Source organism: Tamandua tetradactyla, chromosome 1 (assembly GCF_023851605.1).
Source record: "Tamandua tetradactyla isolate mTamTet1 chromosome 1, mTamTet1.pri, whole genome shotgun sequence".
NCBI classification, from domain to species: Eukaryota; Metazoa; Chordata; class Mammalia; order Pilosa; family Myrmecophagidae; genus Tamandua; species Tamandua tetradactyla.
Window position 1 is genome coordinate 123,773,964 of NC_135327.1, and position 23,015 is coordinate 123,796,978.

General features: G+C 33.6%; 1 protein-coding gene and 1 pseudogene across 3 annotated transcripts in view; one reads left to right on the plus strand and one right to left on the minus strand.

Moving 5' to 3' along the window:
* PEX1 (peroxisomal biogenesis factor 1) overlaps window positions 1-23,015 on the plus strand; it is a 70,042-nt gene that overhangs the window by 26,512 nt on the left and 20,515 nt on the right. For all 3 annotated transcript variants that reach the window (XM_077123918.1, XM_077123935.1, XM_077123928.1), the window contains 13 exons: window positions 1,312-1,408; window positions 2,637-2,807; window positions 4,300-4,454; window positions 5,386-5,575; window positions 5,772-5,938; window positions 8,285-8,419; window positions 10,267-10,331; window positions 13,471-13,613; window positions 13,694-13,797; window positions 14,609-14,785; window positions 16,976-17,206; window positions 18,324-18,521; window positions 18,817-18,947. In XM_077123918.1, the coding sequence (XP_076980033.1) occupies window positions 1,312-1,408; window positions 2,637-2,807; window positions 4,300-4,454; window positions 5,386-5,575; window positions 5,772-5,938; window positions 8,285-8,419; window positions 10,267-10,331; window positions 13,471-13,613; window positions 13,694-13,797; window positions 14,609-14,785; window positions 16,976-17,206; window positions 18,324-18,521; window positions 18,817-18,947 (1,964 nt within the window). The remainder of the gene's footprint in view (window positions 1-1,311; window positions 1,409-2,636; window positions 2,808-4,299; window positions 4,455-5,385; window positions 5,576-5,771; window positions 5,939-8,284; window positions 8,420-10,266; window positions 10,332-13,470; window positions 13,614-13,693; window positions 13,798-14,608; window positions 14,786-16,975; window positions 17,207-18,323; window positions 18,522-18,816; window positions 18,948-23,015) is intronic.
* Window positions 15,814-16,266, minus strand: LOC143679094 (large ribosomal subunit protein uL15 pseudogene; annotated as a pseudogene).

The window sequence follows — 23,015 nt, forward strand, 5'->3', positions numbered from 1 at the left end:
TTTAACAAGCCTGATTGTTTTTCCAGTCCATAGGAATGAAAAACAAAACACCAAAATTCGTGCATGCTATTAGAATTAGACACAATAAGACAATGGTAAGAAAATAACAGGAGACTGAAGGAAGAAACTGATTTAAAAAACCCTAAAAACCTACTAGTGTACAACCTTTTTAGGGGGCACTATAGTAAAGTTTAGCAAAATAAAATATGTATACCTTTTGACACAACAATTTCCCTTTTAGAAATTTATTCTAAGGATATAATCTGAAAAGTAAGCAAAGTTATATGTATCTAGTTATTTACTCTAACTTTATTTATAATAGTTAAATGTTGTAAGCAACAGAAATAGATACAAGGTAGGGATTTGTTAAAAACATTATAGTTCAGTACATTCCACAGTGGCAGAATATTAGGGAGCTGATGCAGCTCTATATTTGTTGATATGCAAAGAGGACAATGATTTACTATTAAGTAAAAAGTTAGGTTGTAACTGCATGAATGTATTGTCCTGTCTTTTAAAATGTACATAAAATGTGTAGAGTGCGTCTGAAGGATGATACATCAAAATGGTTGACAGTGGTTGTTTCTTTGAGGCGGGATAGCTACAGAAGATATTTTTTTACCTTACTAAATAGAATTATTTTGTATTTTTCCATATTACAGTTATATTCAGGAAAAAAATAAAGCTTTTAATGGAAAAATACAGTGCATATTGGATCAAAACCCTATGTAGTCTAGGGCCATTTATTGAAAAGTAAATAGTTCTGTCTACCTTAATAGTCTCTGAAGGCTGCATTATACAGTAATTGGTAGTCACAGTAATGACTTTGAATCACTAAGAAACTGTTAATTTACAGTTAATTTCAGATAATAGGAAAGTAGATAATTTTTAGACTTTTTTCATTAAAAATAGTTAAAATTAAGTGGGAACAAGTTGTATTGATCTAGAAAATTTACTTAAAGTTCATACTAGAAGTTCTCTTCCAGTAACAAATAATAAATCATTACTTTTATAAAGATAAAAGATTTAAATATTAATGACCATTGACCATTTAACTAACAAATTATAAAAATAAATTAGATGTTTATTTCTTTTCTATTTGCTATAATGAAGAGTGTGTTTTCTAAAAGATACAGCCCACTGCTGGTATATTAATAGCTTAAAAGAAGAGCCATATTTTAGTAACACCTTCCACACAGCAGCTAGATTGGTGTATTTATTATTGATTGAAGAGACTGAATCTTAATGTTTGCCACACTGACAGAAGCTACCTTTGTGACTGAATTATCTTATAAAACAATTCTTTTCTAGGGAAGTGGAAAATCAACTTTAGCCAAGGCGATCTGTAAAGAAGCATTTGACATGTTAGATGCACATGTAGAAATAGTTGAATGTAAAGCTTTACGAGGTATGTATATGATGAAACTCTACATAATCCCTTTTTCGTAGGTAGAAATATTTAATGCTGTTATTCTAAAAAATACAAATACCATCTAATCTTTAACTTCTCTGTTTAGCATTTAGTCATTGAAATTCATTTTAAATCTTTGGCTTTCTAATCTCTTTGATAAAACTTCTAAATCTTTCCACATTTTATGGAGGCCTTCTTTTCCTTCGCCGTAACTTTTATAGATTATATTGGAAATGCCAATTTAAAATACTCTGAGAAAGTTAATGTTTCCAGTATACTTTAATGGATATAAAATATCTGAATTGCTGTGGAAAAACTGGTAGAGTATTTGCCTCAGGGAAGGAAAAGAAGGTGACTATGGACAGCAACTAGAAGGATAAGTGCAATTCACCATATACCATATGTGTTTTTCTATGTTGAAAATTCTTTAACATTTACATTACTATCTATTCAATGAAAAAAAATGAGATTGGAAAGACTTTACTTTGCGCACTTCAGTTTTTTTCCCCTTGGCTGCCTCTATCCTGTAATTCTAACTGGTCATTTTACTCTCAGTTTTTATTGCTAATGGGCTATAAGAAACTAAGAAAGAGCTTTCAGAAACCCATTACTACGTTTGTTGTAGAGGTGTTTGTAAAGACGTTGTCCATCTCTCAGAGTCTGGCTTAAAGCCTCCTGTGAAAATTTTAGTAAGTAACAGTGAATCTTTAAATCCTCTAATGAACTACTATAGTATGTTTTCTAATCTTGGAAAATTGAAACTCTATAAATGCCAGGAAGCTTGAAGCCAAACCTGTGATTCAAATACAGCAATTGTAAGATCTTGGAGCAGCTACATTTGTGTTCAGTTTTATTAGAATCTTAACCCCCTATTCTTATTTACATTTTTCTACAGCCCACTTTTATTTTACTATTTTATTGTAAGTCATCCAAAATCCTCTGTGGCTGGGTATATATATAAATACCTACAAACAGAAATTTTGGTAGCACATTTTCTTTTACAGTTTTATAAAATTCAGCACTTTACTGAGTCTTCTGAGGCTGTATTTATTAATTGAACCATGTTAATGATTAATGAATTTTAGTGATTGGCCTATTAACAAAATATGGATCCAGTTTTCATAGTTAAATTATTATTTAGCTTTTCTAATGATTTCAAAGTGGCAAACTGATCTTTCTCAGACCAGAAATAAAACTGAAACCATTTCACTTTTATTATATTTAGGAAAAAGACTTAAAAACATACAGAAAACTGTAGAGATGGCTTTCACAGAAGCAGTGTGGAGGCAACCATCTGTTGTTCTTTTGGACGATCTTGATCTCATTGTTGGACTGCCTACCCTTCCTGAACATGAGCATAGTCCTGATGCAGTTCAGAGCCTGAGGCTTGCACATGGTAATACATCCACTTCCTACTTATGGCCTTCTTTTGTCAGGCAGCATTTTTAGTCTTAATGATAAATGGATACTTTCACAAAGAGTGTAGTGTGTGTATGTGTGTGTGTGAGAGAGAGAGAGACAGACAGACAGAGACAGAGAGTTTTTGTGTTGCCTTTGAGGCCATCTCTGTAGCAGCCTACTGTAATACTGTATTAGCACAAATAGTCATGCAGTATCAATATGAACATAAAGCATCTTCACAGTTAATCTTTTGGAAACTTTTCCTTCTCATATACTTATTAGGGATTGTTAACTAGGACAGATTTATTTCTGTTTTTGTTTATTGAACAAATATTTGTTAATTTTTTATTTGTTAAATATTTGTGCATAATCCTGTATTATCAAAGTACAGGGGAGGACAGAAAAGTAAACACACAATTTAATAAAAAATAATGACAATAATAATGATAGCTACCAGGTATTGAGGCCCCTTTTAGGCCTGGGGATTGCTTTGTACTTCATATGCAAATATTCTCCTGATTTTGCAAGTGAGTAAATGGATATTCAAGGATATTGAGTAATTTGGCCAGGGTCTCACAACTAAGTGATAGGGTGTGCTATGCTAGAAATAGATGTTGGAACTATGGGAGCACATAACCTAAATTGGGGCTGGAGGTGGGAGGTAGTAGTTACCAGAGAAGGTTTCCTGGAGGAGTTGATAATTGAGCTGAGTTTTGGTGGGGAAGTAGAAATTAGCCAAACGAATAAGTGAAGGAAGTGTGATCCCCAGGCAGAGGTGCAAAAGTGCAAGAAAGCATGGTATGTTGGAGAACATGCCATGACTGGAGCTTAGAATGCCAGGATAGGTACTGGGAAGGAGGAGGGATCATGATTCTTGAGAGCTAAAATAGATACCAAATGCAACCATAGTTGCTTGGGTTTATTATAAAAGATGAATCCTGTAACATCTGCAAAATTTATCAGCCTAGCATTTAAAGGAGTGCTGCAAATTTCTAGGTCTGAGACAGATTACATTATACTTGTTTCTGTTCTAACCTTCTCAGACCTCCCAAACCTTGTGATTTAGGGATTGAAAGAGATTGTTCAGAATGTTCTAGGAACATAAGCTATAAACAAAATACAACATGGAAAGTTAGCTGTCCCTCTATAATATTCATTTCAGAAGCACTCTTTACTATTCATTTATTATATGAAGTGCAATAATAGAAAACATCAGTTAGGCATTGTTCTGAGTGTACAGACCATGTTTACAGTGCTCCTATACTGCCTCCTAATTTTATCAGTAGATTTATTAGAGCATAGCTCGTATTAGGGTCTCAGTAGATAAATCAATGAATGAATTGATGAATTAATTTTTAAAAGGCGTGATGGATATACTCCACCTTACAACTCACCATTATTTTTAGTGAATATATAATTTACAATTTCCATGTTTGCCTTTCCTGAGCTTTATATTATACTAATAAAGAAATATTGCTTACTTCTAGCATTGAATGATATGATAAAAGAGTTTATTTCCATGGGAAGTTTGGTTGCACTGATTGCTACAAGTCAGTCTCAACATTCTCTACATCCTTTACTTGTTTCTGCCCAAGGAATTCATATATTTCAGAGCTTCCAGCATATTCATCCTCCCAGTCAGGTAACAAACTATTTGTGAAGATTGTTGAAATATGTCCCTTTTTTTTAATATTACTCATATTTTATGGTTTTAAACTAAGGTTATTCTCTTAAGGATACTTAAAAGTCAATATTTAGTGCCTATTGTGCTAGGTGCACAATTATAATTTATAATCATTTGAAATATTTCAAAGTACTTTCTAAGGAAATGCCTTTTTTGAAAACTACTTCTTAATGACAAAGAGCAGTGAGAAGTACAGATAGATGTCTTTTTAAAACTTGGTTAAACATATTTTTTCACTAGCACAAAGGGGGCCATAGCCCCCTTCTTTGAGTGAGCTCAAAGAAGTATGTTCTGGTACTGACAAACATATTTTAATTTCTTGTTTAAAATTCTCACTTAAAATATTTTAATAAATTTCACTAAAGGGCTCATATTCAGATCTTGTGCTAATTAACTGTTTTTGAAGAACAAAAGTATACCTATTACTAAGTATAGCAGAATGGTAGTGATACTAGTCACTGAATATGTTTTTAGGAATGTTTTATAGGAACCACAAAAAGTACTCTTAAAGGAAACCATGTATTACTAAAAACGCTTCTTAGTGGAAGAAATGACAATCATTTGTCAATCTCACTTTTTAGAAAAATTTTATTGACGTATAACTAAAGTACTCCAAAGTCACGTACTTAAAGTGAACAATTTAATCAGTTTTTACCTCTATGTATACCATGACACCATCACCATAGTTAAGGTAACAAACATTTCCATCATTCCCCCAAATTTCTTAGTGCCCCTTTGCACTGTGTCCATCTGCAACTGCATCCCCAGGTAGCCACTAGTATGCTCTCTGTTACTATAGATCATTCAGTCTGATTGTTTTCAAAGTGTATGTTCTAAAATTTGCTCTTGAGTAAAATTAAATATTTGAATCTTGTTTTTTTTTCGGTAGGAGCAAAGATACGAAATTCTGCATAATGTAATAAAAAATAAGCTGAACTACGATATGAACGAATTCACTGATCTTGACCTGAAAATTATAGCTAAAGAAACAGAAGGGTTTGTAGCTAGAGATTTTACGGTGCTTATGGATCGAGCCATTCATTCTCATCTCTCTCGTCAGAGTATATCCACCAGGGAAGGTATGTTTTCCTATCAAAACCTAAACTTGGGAATCCTCCTGCCATTGTGGAGAAGTATAATTATAGTAAGGCAAGAATTAAGTTTATACCATTTCAATATTTGAATGAGCATTACTTGGGTAAAAAATTGTTATCTCCCACTAAGATGATGGTACATTCTGAGAATAAAAAAGAAATTTTGTTTATTTTTAAACAGAATTAGTTTTAACAACGTTAGACTTCCAAAAAGCTCTCAAAGGATTTACTCCTGCATCTCTGCGAAATGTAAACCTACATAAACCTAGAGACCTGGGCTGGGATAAGATTGGTGGATTACATGAAGTTCGGCAGATACTCACAGATACTATCCAGTTACCAGCCAAGGTACTTGAAAAAACTATATTTGTTTGCAGAAGAACCACTGAATCATTGACTTTAGCATTATGTGTTGCTTGACTTGTCTGATCTCAGTTTGATTCAACTAGTATTGACTTTGAGTTACCAAATAAATGCCTAGCATTATTTTAGTTATTCTAAAATCTATTCTAAGTAGATTTTAAATCATTTGATATCCGCCTTTCCTAGAACAAACTTATAAGGAATATAGAGTGATATTTACAGTAAATACATTTTTTAAAGATGAAATTTTTAATCAACTACAATAAATCAATAAGCATTTTATACTATATAAAATTCTGATTCATGCATCAGATTTAATAAATTATATAATTGTCACATTATGCAAACTTATATTATCTTGAGTTTGTACCTCCAAAATGTATGCAGGTTTCTAGAGCATTTACTTATTAAGATAAGTAGAGCATTCTTCACTTATAAAGAATTGGATGAAAATTTAAAAAAAAAAGAATTGGATAAATTAAGGATTGGTAACTAGATTATGGTCCTGGGAACTGTGGCTGTATGAGAGGACATGGACATGGAAGTATTCATCAACAGAATCATGACTCCAAATGTGGGATCTGGGCCAATCATATTTGGCTCATCTTTTAAAGTTTTCTTATTTTGAGCAGTTGTTGATTTAGAAGATACTTTAGAAACAGTCAAAGGCTGTTCAGCCTGAAGAGTCTTGGGAGATTTTGCTGTCTGTAAGCGTACACATACTTCTCTGTTGGGTGTTTTTTCCTCTTCTTTTGATTGAATATGTTTGAATATACACACCTACCATAATATGCCTAGTGAACAGTATGAGTGAAGGCAGTATACCTGTTGTAAGATTAGGTTTTATTTTCTTACTGTACTACATTTTTTTATGTTTAAAAAACGCACAGCAGGTACACGGGTGATTCAGTGGTAGAATGCTCACCTTCCATGTGGGAGACCCAGGTTTGATTCCCGGACCATCCACCAAAAAAAAAAAAAAAATACTAAGAAAAATATGAAGAAGTTTTGATGCAGTTATATACATTATATGTATATATATAGAATGTACTCCATGGTCCTTGTTTCTTTATGTCCTTGTCAGTATGATTTGAAAAAAAGTCTGTGTTTCTTTGAGTTCATTTATTATTTTTAGTAGGAATTTTATTTATTATTGCTGTGCAGTTAAAAAAGAATGGTGGTTGATGAATCCCAGAGTGATTCGATCAGTGAATGGAAAAGTATTTGCAAAGCCCCCTTCGGGGAGTGGTGGGAACAGGGAGAAATTCAACTTCCCCAAGTTGAATTCTTGATATTCTCACAAGCAGTGTGGACAACCAAAGCTATAGGCTGAGCCCCCAGTCTTGGGGTTTGTTCATATGAAACTTAACCCCACAAAGGATAGGTCAAGTCTACTTAAAATTTGGGCCTAAGAATCACCCCCAAGAGAGCCTCTTTTGTTGCTCAGATGTGGCCCCTCCAGCCAACGCAATGAGCAGTCTCACCACCCTCTCCCTCTCTGCGTGGGACATGACTCCCAGGGGTGTGGACCTTCCTGGCAGCGTGGGACAGAGATCTTGGAATGAACAGAGACTCAGCATCAAGGGATTGAGAAAAACCCTAGAATGAGCTGAGATTTAGCATCAAGGGATTGAGAAAACCTTCTGGACCAAAAGGGGGAAGAGTGAAATGAGACAAAGTGTCAATGGCTGAGAGATTCCAAACGGAGTCAAGAGGTTATCCTGGAGGTTATTCTTACGCATTAAGTAGATATCACCTTGTTATTCAAGATGTAATGGAGAGGCTGGAGGGAACTGCCTGAAAATTTAGAGCTGTGTTCCAGTAGTCAGGTTTCTTGAGGATGATTGAATAATGATATAGCTTTCACAATGTGACTGTGTGATTATGAAAACCTTGTGTCTGATGCTCCTTTTATCTACCTTGTCAACAAACGAGTAGAACATATGGAATAAAAATAAATAATAAGGGGATCAAATGCTAAAATAAATTTAGTTTGAAATGCTAGTGGTCAATGAAAGTAAGGGGTAAGGGGTATGATAGGTATAATCTTTTTTTTCTTTTTCTATTGTCTTTGTATTTCTTTTTCGGAATTGATGCCAATGTTCTAAAAAATTATGAATGTGCAACTAAGTGATGATATTATGAATTACTGATTATATGTGTTGGTGTTTTATTTGGTTTGTTAAATTTTTTTTTAATTAATTAAAAAAAAAGAATGGTGGCAGTTATAATGATCTGAAAATACTTTTTCCTGTACATTGATCTGTAATTGCTGCTTTGTCATTTCTGGTTTAGATTTCAGCTCTTTTGTCATATTTTATTATATTTCAGTACCCAGAATTATTTGCAAACTTACCTATACGACAGAGAACAGGAGTACTGTTGTATGGGCCTCCTGGAACTGGAAAGACCTTGTTGGCTGGGGTAATTGCACGAGAGAGTGGAATGAATTTTATTAGTGTTAAGGTATGTTACATATTACCTTTATCTGTTGTATGTTACTCTCGTATTTGTTAAACCAGTAGTCACAATGCTCCAACTCTTAGGTTAAAGCTGTTGTGGGAAATTGAGTAATAACCATCTTTCTGTTTTAGCGCTTGTTTTATTCTTACTTTAGATAAATCTCCATGCATTTTAAATAGAATTGTATGTAAGTATTCATATAAAAGAGCAAACTATAACCTAAAAGACAAAATGAGACCTAGAAAACTAGAGGCTGAAGATCATACTCAGAAAGGAAACTGAACTCCTGACTGTATGTCACCCTTGTTTGTATCATTCTGGATCCTAGGTATAAGGTGAAAGGGATGTGTTGGTAGGTCATTTGAGGTAATGCCTCACAGTCCATCACCAGTGTATTACTATGATCTGATATTTTAGTTGTACATTTTATCACCTCAGCAATTTAGTTCAACAAAGTATGATTAGATTCTAAAGCCAAGGAATCATATAACTAGCCTGACTCCAAATTAATTTATAATCTGAAACCCCATTTAGTAATTTGCAATTGGATTTTACCTACCCTCTTTTTACCAATGATTTTTTTGTGTGTGAACTCATTATATGAATGCTGTGGCAATGATGGAGAAACACTAAGACTTTTTAATTTTCATATGTTTCTCTTTCTGAATTTTGGGATAACCCTCATCATAGTCTTCTTTTTATACTAGTCACTAGACTATAGTTCCACTGTTTTCTTAAACTAAAATTTTCAAGATTAAAGCTTGTGAATATTGTTGTATTTCAAATTCTTCCATTAAGGAGGATACCTTATCCCCTTTATTAAATCTTTCCCAATGGGAAAATTTCAATAGAGAACTAATTCCATCTGAGTGGGTCATGGTGGATTTTAGGAGGCACAGGTCAAAGTCAGGGGCCCTTCTCTGACAGAGTTATGTGGTCTTATGCCTAATTTTTGCCTTAGTTATTTCTTGTTCTGCCTTCTAGTTCCATTGTTTTCTGACTGTATTGAGGAAACTTAATTGAATACTAAGTATATTAGTAGATATCTAAATGGCTGAGTATTAGAAATTCTTTATTTTTGGTCACATATCCTGAAAAGTATTTGGTCTTTTGAAGTTAGTGATATTTCAGTGAGATCACTTTGGGGCCTGTTTAGTTTTTAAAGAATTCTTTTTCATAAATGGTACACAAATTTAAGGAAAGGTTATTCTCAGTATTGATTTTGCTGTATGTAGTGAAGTTTGTTCTAAAAGTTTTTCATTTGCCTTTTAGGAAAAATTATATATTCTTCAACTCCTGTATAATACAGTAGTTTCACTAATTAAAGATGCTCATAAAAATAATTCATGTCTCTTTACATTTTCTTTGGAGTCCCCAAATATTTGAGATAGGTGGGACTTTTTCCCTTTTTAAACCATTCATTACCACTAAATAAATTGTTATTGAATACTTATTTGTGGTAGGCACTAGGAATTCAGCAGTGAAGAAAACTGCCTTTTTGGAGATTACATTCTACCAGGATAGAGAGATAATAAACAACACATAAACATATAATATGATGTCAGGTGGTGGAAAGTGCTATGTAGGAAGAAAAGCAGGGGACAGAGATGTAGTGTAAGTACCGTGGGTCGTAGGTGAGGAGGTCAGGCAAGGCCCTTCTGAAGAGGTATTATTTTAGCAGATACCTAGCTATTATAGCACATTTTTTTTAAAACGTATTTGAGACATCTGTTTCTTTAATCACATTAAAAATTTTTCATAACTGCATTTAAATCTAGACATAATCAAAACTTATAATTTATTTTTAAATAATTTTATGTCTACTCTAACTATTTTATTTTGCTTAACAGGGGCCAGAGTTGCTCAGCAAATATATTGGTGCAAGTGAACGAGCTGTTCGTGATATTTTTATTAGGTTGGTTCCCTGTAAATATCTTTTAAGTTACTGACTTCATTAATTTTTATCAGCACGTAATGTTTTTTGGTCTCTTGTGTTTTGAAGAACTGATTTTTGAAAACTGTAATTTATTTGAATTATTAATAAACTAGAGAATAAAGATTCTCTATTTCACCGAATACTGTGCAGATAAAATGTAGCTATAACTTTTGGAAATTACTTAGTTTATTATTTACAATAGAAATATTCTTGAAAGGCTGAAAGTAGAATCATAGGTAGTTATTTAAAGGAACTGCAGGATAGCAAATAATTACACCTAATTTATCTTTTTTAAAAAGCAAGATTGCTTATGGCCAATTTAAAGTGTAATTATTTCTACATATATAAAAAATTCATATGAATACAGAAGCTAATATTTAAGGATAAAATATTATCCAAATGTGGTGGGATTATAAGGATTTTTTAAAATAAAACTTTTCCCTTGCAAATAAAACCTTTTTATGTAGAAAAAATAATAAAAAATAATAAAATAAAACTTTGTATCTTCTAAAAGTTTATAATAAAATTTATTGCCAATAGAATAAATATAATGTACATATATTTAAAGAATAATGATAAAATGAACACTTGAGTATCTACTACCCAATTTAAGAAATATAAATTACCAGTTTATCGCATTATTAGAGATTTTTTTAAAAATCACTATATCGTAATTGAAGGTTCATTTACCAGGAAATATTAAAATTCTAAAATTGATTTTACCTAATAATATAGCTTCAAAATATTTAAGGCAACATGGAAAGAACTATGAGGAGAAGTTGACAAATCTACCTTCAGAGTAGATTTTAACACAATTCTCAGAAATTGTTAGATCAGGAAGACAAATATGAGTTGAAGTTTAGATTTGAACAACATAATTAACAAGGTTGCTCTGATTGATGTATTTAGAGCATATATCCAACAACTGGAGAATAGCACTCTTTTCAAGCATACTTGGAACAAGTTTGAAAATTGACCACATATCAGGCCTTACATAAAGTAATTGTATTAAGTTTCATAGAAACAGTATTATACAGACTCTAGCCTCTGGCAGCACAATAAAATTAAAAATCAATAACAAAAGGACAATACTCCCATATATTTAGATAAATATTTTTTTAAAACCTCTTTTAAGTAATTAATGAGTTAAAAAGAGATCACTAATGATACTGTGAACCATTGATTTATACATTTGGATGGATTGTATGTAAATATATTTCAATAAAATTGCTGAAAAACAAAGTCATAGTGGAAAATATTTGACACTGAATGATAGTGAAAATATTATATATTAAAATTGTGAGATGCTGTAGTTATTTCAAGAAAAATGTATAGTCTTAAATATTTAGGAAATAAAGGTAAAAAATTATTCATGTACCCATTTCATGAAATTAGAAAAATTACAGAATAAATTCAAAGAAAGCAGAAAAAAGAAAAATAATAGAAGCAAAAGTTAATGAAATAGAAAACAATTCAGTAGAAAAATTCATCAAGTCAAAAGTTAATTTTGGTTGATAGACCTTCAGAAGATTGATCAATAAGAAAGAAAGATGGCATTCATTAACAATATTAGACATGAAAAAGTAGAAACAACTAAAGATACCCAAGAAATTTAAAAAATAATAAGGAACTATTATGAAAAACTTTATGCCAATAAATTTGAAAACTTAGATGACATGCACAAAAACATAATTGACCAAAATTGACTGAAGAAGAAACAAAATGTAAATAGTCCTGTAACAGTAGAAGAAACTGAATCATTAATCAAAATCCTTCACATAAAACAAATTTCAGACCCAGACATGGGAACAGATAATTCCAATCTATTTCTGGCCCCAGACAAATCTCTTCTTTTCCATTCATTTAGTAAGATTTTTTTTTTCAGTCAACACGTCAGGTTTTTGTACTAGGAGGAATTCTCCAGACATCTATACCACCTTGTTACCAGAGATGGAATTAATGTTCTTTTCTTTTTACTTAAAACAAAATTAGTTAAATAAATTAACAGTAAAATTACAAATTGGAAGGAAGTAATATATGTAACAAAATAACAGGGTACTCTTACAAAACAATAAATTTGTTTTGAAAATAATAAGCTTGCCAACTTTTGAATTGGCCAAACATATGAATACACAATTCACAAAGAAGAAATAAAAGTGACCAATAAGCGTTTATAAAAATGTTTACTTGGGATGCATGGATGGTTCAGTGGTAGAATGCTCGTCTTCCATGCAGGAGATCCGGGTTCGATTCCTGACCATGCATCTAAAAAAAATATATATTTATTGTACTAGGAATCAAAGAAGTATTTTCACTTACTGAATTGGTATAAATCAGAAAAAATAATATCCTGTGTTGTAAAGGTTCTCTGAAAGGGGATTTTAAATTGTTAAAATCTTACTATAGGACATTTTGACTATCTGGCCAAAAGTCTTGGACATACTCCTACACTTCCATCTAATTATTTAATTTTGTACTAATGAAATAATAAAAATAATAGATAATAAATATTAACTAAAAGGTTTAAATAGTATGAATTTTCTCATTTTTGAGTTCTTCCTTAATTAATCTGGTTCTTTCTTACTTTTCTGTCCCTCTAGTAGTGTCAGTGAAACAACAGTGGATTTAAGATACCAGAGAATGGTTTCTTTTTCCTTACTTGTCGGTATCATTTTTGTGTCCAGGCAAAACAAATACACTTATAAAAGTAAAATACTGGAAAAGAACTTTAAAATTACTCACATATTATGATTTTCCAACCAGGATAGCATAGAATTAGGAGTCATGTGTTAATTTATATCATACTTTTATGAGAAGTACTAATCATAATTATGTTTTTAGAGTGAGAGTATGGTAGGGTGGCAGGTGCACTGGATTATTAGTCAGAAAGACTCGAGTTCTGTTTTAGTTCCTGCTAATCTGTCCAAAAGGTGCAGAACAAATCCTTTGACCTATCTAAGCCCCAGTTTACTGAAAACAAGGATAATTACATGAGCCTTTCCTTCTTTAAGAGTTTGTCATGAAGATTAAAAATTATATATAAATATATGTATGAACTTACTTTGTAAACTCTGCAACCCTAATCAGATATGAAATTTTGTTTGTTTGTTTTTTCTAGAGCACAGGCTGCAAAACCCTGCATTCTTTTCTTTGATGAATTTGAATCTCTTGCTCCTCGACGAGGTCATGATAATACAGGGGTGACCGACAGAGTAGTTAACCAGTTGCTGACTCAGTTGGATGGAGTAGAAGGCTTACAGGGTAATAATTGCAAATACAAAATGTCCTGTTAACAAAAACATTTTACCAGGTTTTAGTAAAACAATTATTTTTTCCCCCAGGTGTTTATGTATTGGCTGCTACTAGTCGTCCTGACTTGATTGACCCTGCCTTGCTCAGGCCTGGTCGACTAGATAAATGTGTATACTGTCCTCCTCCTGATCAGGTAAAAATTTCATATTTAGAGTCTAAAACCCAACACTCTTTCCTTGTGAACTTTACTTCTGCCAGGTGATAGCAGTTGTCCTTAGAAGAACAGCTTTCTTAGTCATGAACCTTAGGCTAAGAACTTTTGCTCCTAGAATAAAAAGATTCTGAATTAGATGCAAAGCATGTCTTCAGCTCATCTCTTTCCATGCAAGTCTGAAAACTGTATAATCCTTCAGTATTGGCCAGTTGTATAGTATTGGCCAATAGTATTGCATGTCCACATCTCCTCTATGTTCACAGATCACATACCCCATTGTCCTGTCAAAACTCTGACACAGAATCAAACATGAGTAATAAGCATATTAAGCAAGTTATGTAGAGAAATGCTTTTACAGCTGTTCCTGGTTCTGTGTTTTCTTATTCTCAAATTTAGAAACTAATAAATGAGTGAAATAACAGATGAATGTTCATCATCATTTCTGAATGTATGCCACATGTAGCTAGTATTTAAATTAATTTAATTTTCCTTTTGAAACATTTTCTTGGCACACTTACCCAAAAGTAGAGGGTAAGCATTATCTTAATAAGAAATTATTTATACTGAATACTTGAGAATGGTAATTTTCATTCATTTCCTATCTGTATTCCCTCTGTTAGGGGGAAAGTTTGAGTGAAGACAGATAGTAGGCTGGTGGTCCATTTCTAAACTTATTTGTAAAGCTTTGTAGATAAATAAAGTTAATTTATGAAAAATCCTAATATGGACAGTTTATTATAATGTTTATTTTTATTTTTTATCTTTACTCAATTGGATTTTCTCTCCTTAGGCATCACGTCTTGAAATTTTAAAGGTTCTCAGTGACTCATTACCTCTAGCAGATGATGTAGACCTTCAGCATGTAGCATCAGTAACCAACACCTTTACTGGAGCTGATCTGAAGGCTTTACTCTACAATGCCCAGTTAGAGGCCTTACATGGAAGGCTGCTTTCATGTGGACCCCATGTAAGTTATATGAGAAGACAGTTACTGTGGCGCTTTATGACAGATAATGACAGCCTTTCGGGTTGAAAAAAATACTATTTTTAGAAACTTTTGTGACACTGTATAAAAATTTCAATTTACCTTTAATTGATTATTCCATAGTCAGAATATTTGTTTTGCAGAGAACTTTGAATTAGGAAGGATTTGGTATCTGTTTCTTTAACATTACCTTAATATTGGCAATACTATGTTGGTGTTTTGAAGGATGTTATTTAAATCATGGTATCAGATTAAATATAAATAGAAGATTTGAGATGTTTGGTTTGGTTTTTACTTTGCTTTTTAAAAAAAAAAATCAATTACCATTGTTATATCAGTGCTCAAATTGTCCAAGATGTGACGCATAAGGAGCCCCTTCTTGATGATACCTGTTTCCTTTTTTTTTTTTTCCAGGCTTCAAGTTTTATTTTGGGTGAAGTCTAAAATGCAAGAACCGTATAAAATATAGCAAGATCTCTGGAGTATTCTCCAAAGCATATACACATTGGTCATTATCATGGTTTGGCTTCAACAGGAAAAGATATAAACCCTAGAAAACCTGACTTAGTTTCTGGCCTTTAGGATTTCCCAATTTTCTCTACTAGATATTTTTTTTACTTTTTTTCAGCATGGGCAGGTACTGGGAATCGAACCCGGTTCTCCAGCATGGCAGGCAAGAATTCTGCCTCTGAGCTACTGTCATACTGCCCTCTACTAGATACATTTTTGACTAGAAGAAAAGCTATTCTAGATAACTAGGACAGTTAGGTTCAAGATAAGGGACCCAGAAAGAAGCCCTTAGGATTAGTAATTTAGCTCTATAGAACTGTGTCAGTGCTCTCACTCTGCCCTTCTCTAGAGTGTGACCCATCGAAACTGAGTATTTTCTTTTGAGCCCCATGAAACATGTAAGGGTACATTCTCCCACCCACTATAAACAATGCAAACAGGTGTTCAAACCAGAATTTTATCAACAGGTATCATTCTTATTTTATAAATGAAAGTAAGGTTCAGGTTTGATAATTGGCTAAGGCTTCCCCCACACTTTTAATCTTCTCCTCAACTCTTCTTCTGAAGAATTTGGCCTTCAAATGACAGCCTGCTTTGGGAGCTTTCCCTTCCCCAGAACTTTGTAATAGTCCGATCATACCACTTCAATGATGGGAGCAGCTCCAGTCTTGTTTTTGGCAGTCTTGTTTTTTACCTGTGTTTGCTTACTGACCAAGGTCCACAATTTATCAAGGTTGACAGTTGCTCAGAAACTCTGGTTCTTCTTCCTATGATAATGTCTCATACCAGTCTTTCCAAAGTAACCTGGCTAATACTTGTCAAAGTTGATCCTGTGATGATCATGCCACCCGCATTGCCCCACCTTCTGGATACTTTCGGTGCTTGCTGAAGTGGCTGTGGCCGTGGCTCATGTGGCCCTAGAGTTTCCCGGTCTTTCTCAATCTAGAGGGCATATTGGCAGCCAAGATGAAAGAGCACATTTCCATTTGGTATATCTCCATCATTCTTTGGTCACCTCCCTTCTAGTACAACAAGATGTTTAGGTTTATCTTTTACCTTCTCTTACCCCAGCCCTAAAATCAGCCTTTTCTCTAAGAATAGTATTTTGATTTTAATTATTACAGTAGGTAATTTCAATTCTGCTACATTATGGACTTAACCATATGTTATCTGCTTATTCCTCTTCCCTCCCATTTTGTTGGAGAGTTTCTGAAGGACCTAAAGTTCCTAAATCAAATACTACCAAGATTTTATCTATTTTAGCAAGTCATTGAAGTTGTCTTATTTTTTTTCCTTACCTGAAAAAGATGTGTATTTGTAAAGCACTCCATAATAATAAAATCTATTAGCATAATTGATTCATCATTTCGGAGTAGAAAACTATGAGTGATAGAAGTCAGAGCATATAAAAATAAAATTCGGAGGTCAGCATCCTAGTTTTGTTACAGACATTTTTGGTGGGATGGTTGGAAAATTATCTAAATATTCCATGTATTCTTTCTTTACTTTAATGGTTAGAATTTTACTATATGACTCAGAAATATTAGAGAATTAAGGCATTTTGAAAAATGCCTTTATTTTCTTTACATTGCTCTTATTAAAATGCTCCAAGTTGTGGATTACTTTGATTTTTACAAGTGGTTGTCCTTTTGTGTATTTTAGGATGGAAGTTCCAGCTCTGATAGTGACCTAAGTCTATCTTCAATGGTTTTTCTTAACCACAGCAGTGGCTCTGATGATTCAGGTGGAGATGGAGAATGTGGCTTAGAGCAATCTCTTGTTTCTCTAGAGATGTCTGAGTTGATTCCAGATGAATCAAAATTTAATATATACCGGCTCTACTTTGGAAGCTCTTATGAATCAGAACTTGGAAATGGAACCTCTTCTGATTTGGTATCTTGCACAGTCATCATTATACAGTTCTGGAATATGAAGCTATATGTTGGTATAACATTGGACAGTGATTTTTTTTCTCCTACCAGCCCCACGTGTGCTGCCTGGTTGGTTGGTTCTTCAGGAAAATAGTCTTGCTTTTCTTACATAAACTAGTAATAATTTTCATTCTTTGTTAAGAACTTTAATGTGAGGCTAGCCACAAGCATGGACAAGAGTAGCAAATAGCTATGATTATTCTTTGGTGTCTTTCAGGCTTATATCCCTTCACGAAAGATTCTAAAACATCTTTAGTAGCAGATCCATTTGATGTTGAACTTACATTCTTTTGTCATACAACAGCTGAGGATAATGAGAAATTTGGCATATTAATTTAAAATATTTTTGACAACAAAATAAAGATTTGTAATACCTTTAATGGAAAGTATAAGCACAATGAAAAAGTAGTAAAGATATTTTTAACAAGGAAAATCTTCATATTAAAGGTGGACAATATCATTTAATAAAACAATCTACACATCTCCCAAAATCAACAATGATTCACTTTATTGGTATACATAACATTTTTACATACACTTTTACATATACTCAGTTACATTTTTCTTGTTTTTTTGTAAATTTGCTTTATTCAGGCTTTTAAAAATATAAAAATGACCCATTTTTATACCCAAGAATAGTAAGTTGTTATAAAATTCCAATCTTTAATTGTGTTTTCTATTTCTAAACTTAATTCTAGAAATGTCCCAGAACCTTGGTATAACTCTGTTGAAAAGTTAAGAGTAAGGCTCATTTGGAACCTATCTCTGAGGCATTAGTGTGATGGATTTAATAACAAAGAAGGAAAAAAACTTATGTTAATGGCAGTCTTTACACTATGGTAGTTCTACAACATAGATATCAGTGAACTTTTATAAAATACAAACATTTTAAGCTTTCTTAATTTCAATTAATTAAAATATATACCTATTTATGTTAAGATTTTTTGTTTAAAATTTTTAGTTTAATCATTGTTAAATATGACTGTTCCCCTCTCTCCTTTTTCTCCTTTCTTATTTTCTATCTTTCTTTTTTCCTTCTTTCTCTCATCACTATCTCATCACTATACTTACCCATGTAGAGCTCACAATGTTTGTCTGCACCAAACTCCATGACTCAAGATTTTCCTGCAGTTCTTGGGAAAGAACAATTGTTTTCACAACCTCTGGTGTTCAGGACAGCTTCACAAGAGGGTTCTCAAGAACTTACACAAGAACAAAGAGATCAGCTGAGGGCAGATATCAGTGTTATCAAGGCCAAATACCGGAGCCAAAGTGGGGTACGTTTTGCTCCTTCCCCCCTCCCCTATTATAATTGTTAAAACTTTTTTAAAAGTTGCTTTTGCTTCTTTTGATATATATTTATTTCATTTATAAATGAGCTACATTTCTACAGAAAGAACTAAAGCACATTGATTCATCAAATTTTATGCTCTTGCTTTCAAGCAATTTTTAGTAATCTAATTAGAAAGGGACTTTATAAACTGAAAAACTGGGCAAAAAAAATAACATTGTAGAGTGCTTCTTTCCTCCATCATGTCTCTAACCTTTTTGTCATTTTCTTCTTTATTTAAGGAGGATGACTGCCTTAACCAACCAGGACCAATCAAAACCAGTCTGGCTATCAGTCAATCTCATTTAATGACTGCACTTAGTAACACAAGACCATCCATTAGTGAAGATGACTGGAAGAATTTAGCTGAGCTGTAAGTAAAAGATTCTGATTTGGTAGTATAAATATTCTTACAGGTAACATAGTATCTTAGTTTGCTAGGGCTGCCATAACAGAGAACCCCATATTGGGAGAAATTTGTCTCACATTTCTGGAGACTAGAAGCCTGAAACCTACAGGTATTGGGATGGCCATACTTCCTCTGAAGTCTGTAGGTTTCTGGCAATGGCTTGCTGGCTCTCTGTGACATTTTTGGCTTGTGTCATAACTCATGCTCAGCCTCCATTACATGACTGCCTTTTCTGTCTGTCTGTGTCCAATTTCCCTTTCCTTTTAAGGAGAGTAGTCATATCAGGTTAGAGTCCATCTGTATTAATTTGCTAAAGCTGCTGGAATACAATATACTAGAAACAGAAAGGCTTTTAAAAAGGGAATCTGTTAAGTTAAAAGTTTACAGTTCCAAGGCCATAAAACGTCCAAACTAAGGCACCCAGATACGCTGACTCAAGGAAGGCCAGTATCTGTCACATGGGAAGGCACATACCTACCCTCTGCTGGTCCCTTTCCTGGTTTTGTCGCTTCTAGCTTCTGATGCCAATGTTCTCCTCTCTAAGCATCTGTGGGTCTTTATTTAGTTCCTCTGGGACACAACTCTGTGTTCTGGCTTCCTTAATGTCTCATGGGAAGGCACATGACGATGTCTGCTGGACTTTGCATCTCCAAATGTCCATGTCACGTCTAGGCATCTGCTCTCTGTCAGCACTCCAAGCATCTCCAAATGTCTGTGTCTCTTTTGGCTCTGAAGCAACTGTGTTCTCTCCAAAATGTCTCGCCTTTTAAAGGACTCCAATAAACTAACAAGCCCCACCTTGAATGGGCACAGTCCACGAAAGTAAATCTAATCAAAAGGTCACACCCAGAATTGAGTGGGTCAGTCTCTGTGGAAACAATCTAATGAAAGGTTTCTATCCTACAATATTGAATCAGGATTAAAAGACATGCCTTTTCTGGGGTACACAACACTTTCAAGCCAACACACCATCCTAATCTAGTTTGGCCTCATCTTAATTAGTAAAATCTTCAAAGAGCCTATTTCCAAAAACGATCACATTCATGAGATAAAAGGTTGGGACTAGAACTTATTTATATATTTTTTAAGTAAAGAAGTTGTAGATTTACAGAAAACCATGTGTTCTAGTTTGGAAGCTGCCAAATGTGATAAACCAGAAATGGGACAGCTTTTAAAAAGGGGGAATTTATTAAGTTTCAAGTTTACAGTTCTAATTCAGGCAAGGCTATAAAATGTCCACATTTAAGGCACCAACAAGAGGTTACCTTCACTGAAGAAAGGCTGATGAAGTTCAGGGTTTCTGTCTCAACTGGAGAGGCACATGGTGAACATGGTGATGTCTGCTAGCCTTCTCTCCAGGCTTCTTGTTTTAAGAAGCTCCCCTGGGGGCATTTTCCTTCTTTATCTCCAAAGGTCTCTGGCTGCGTGGGCTCTAAAGCTTTTTACAAAATGGTTCCCTCTTAAAAGGCTTTAGTAAGCAGCCCCACCTTGAATGGGTGGAGACATATCTCCATGGAAACAATCTAATCAAAAGTTACCACCCACAATTGGGGGGTCATACTTCCATGAAAACAATCAAATTCCACCCAGCAATACTGAATGAGGATTAAAGGACATGGCTTTTCTGGGATACAAAAGAAATTAAAACCAGCACATCATGTAAAAAGTACAGTGTTCCTATATACCACCCTGTTATTAACACCTTGCATTAGCCTGGTACATTTATTATAATCCATGAAAGAACATTCTTACACTTAGTACCATCAATAACAATAGGATTCACTATACTATATATTCCTATGTCTTTTTTTTTTTCCTATGTCTTATCTTTTAATTTTTATTCTAGTAACATGTTGAACATATATGTTTTTGGAGGACACAATTAAATCCATAATACATAGTTATTCACCTGATTTTAAAAATTCTTGCTAAAAATCACAAATAATACTTTAAATATTGAAAAGTTAATACAGGGGGCACGCAAAGGTGGTTCACTGGTAGAATTCTCACCTGCCATGTGGGAGACACAGGTTCAATGACTGGCCATGCACTTCCCAACAAACAAACAATTCAAATAAATGGTGCTGCAATAATGGGATACTCACATGGAAAAAGAATGAAATGTGACCCCCTGGCATACAGCATCCAAAAAAAAAGCTAATTTAAAAAATTGGGTGAGGGGCTATGCATTTAAACATTTAAGAAGTTCAGAAGTATAAAAATCAAAATTAAAATTTTATTAGCTCCAATTCATTTGATTGTATTGGAATTAATTTAAATGAATGAATTCAATTTTACTTTGAAGAAATTAGAAAAAGAAGAAAATTAAAAGCTCAAAAGGGCCCAATTTAATAGTATGCAAAAATTGTTGTGAAAAATATACCTGTTTTGCTTTCAAAATAACTTAAATATAAATTTTAAAAATATTTATATATATCAACCAAGATAGAGGTGTAAGATCCTCCAGGGTTCTGTTCCCCCTCAGAATCTTTGACCAGGTAGCAAAAACTAGCAAAGCCATCTTCCTCAAAACTACAGAAAACACTTAAAGGGTTATAGTAACTGAACAAGTGTTGAATCAAGAAAATATAGCTTTAAAAGATACAGGATGTATGAGGTTTTTCTTTTTTATTTATTTTTTTGGAGTGATGCAAATGTTCTAAAAATGATCGTGGTGATGCATACACAACTATGTGATGATATTGTGAGCCATCAATTGTATGGACTGTATATGTGTGAAGATTTCTCAATAAAAAAATATTTTTTTAAATGGATGAAAGAAACAAAACACTGTTTGAAGCTCAAGACAACCTTGCCAGCCCCTCCTCTGAATTCTTCCCAGTGTGGTATGGCACGAACCTGCACATCTATTGTGGATCCTTGGCCCTGTTCAGGAATGAGCAGAGTAACCCTTATGAACATAGTGGGGTGCCTTATATCAGGGCCAGTCTATTGGATGGTAGCCTGAAAAACTGAAAACAAGAAACTGGTCTCTGGCTCACACTGCCAGAACCTGCCCTGCAGCCAAAAGCAGCTTATAAATACCTAAAGCCGTATAGGAAATAATTAAGTCAAAATGGCCTGGTTCAAGGGATTACCTACTTTAAGTCCTGCAGTGAAACAGGGACAGGGAAATCTGTTTCCTGGGACATAAAAGGGGATTCATATTCCTGTAAACCGGGGAACTCCTAAGGGCACAAGCCCAGAACGAGACACGGTCCTGGAAAACACAGAGAGGACACTGTGCTCTGCGTTTACCGTGGGCTGACCTTCTTAATAGAAGGCTGGGATACTAAGGAGAACCCTAACCAACACTAAAAATATCTGTAATACTACAAAAGGTGTTTTTTTGCATTGGTTTATTTAGTTTTGTTATCGCCTAACCTTCAAGAAAATCTTTGTCATATCACTGCCTGGATATAAACTCAAGAAACAAAGAGCTCAGGAACTGAATCCTAGAGTTAGCATATTAAAATATTTTAAGTAAAAAACTGTTATTAGGTACAAAGAAGTTCACTACTGATAAAGCAGTCAATTCAATAGAATATGTAACTTTAAGTATATATGCCCTTTATGGCAGAGCTCCAAAATATATGAGTCAAATATTGACAAATTGGAAGGGAAAAATACATGGTTCTACATTAACAGAGACTTCAATACACCACTTTCAATAATGGATAGAACATCTAGACAAAATGAGGAAGTAGACAACTTGATTGATACTATGAACGAACTAGGCATACAAGGCATACATAGAACACTTAAGCCAACAGCAGCAGAATTACATTCTTCTCTATTGCACAGGGATCATTCTCTAGTATAGACTACATGTTAAGTCATAAAACAAGTCTTAGTACATTTTTAAATAATGAAATCATACAATAAAATCATACTGGGATGGAGATAGAAATTAATAACTGAGGGAGATCTGGAAAATTCACAAAGGTGTGGAAACTAAGCAACACACTCTTAAACAACCAATGTGTCAAGGGGAAATTAAAAAATATCTTGAGGCAAATGAAAATGAAAACA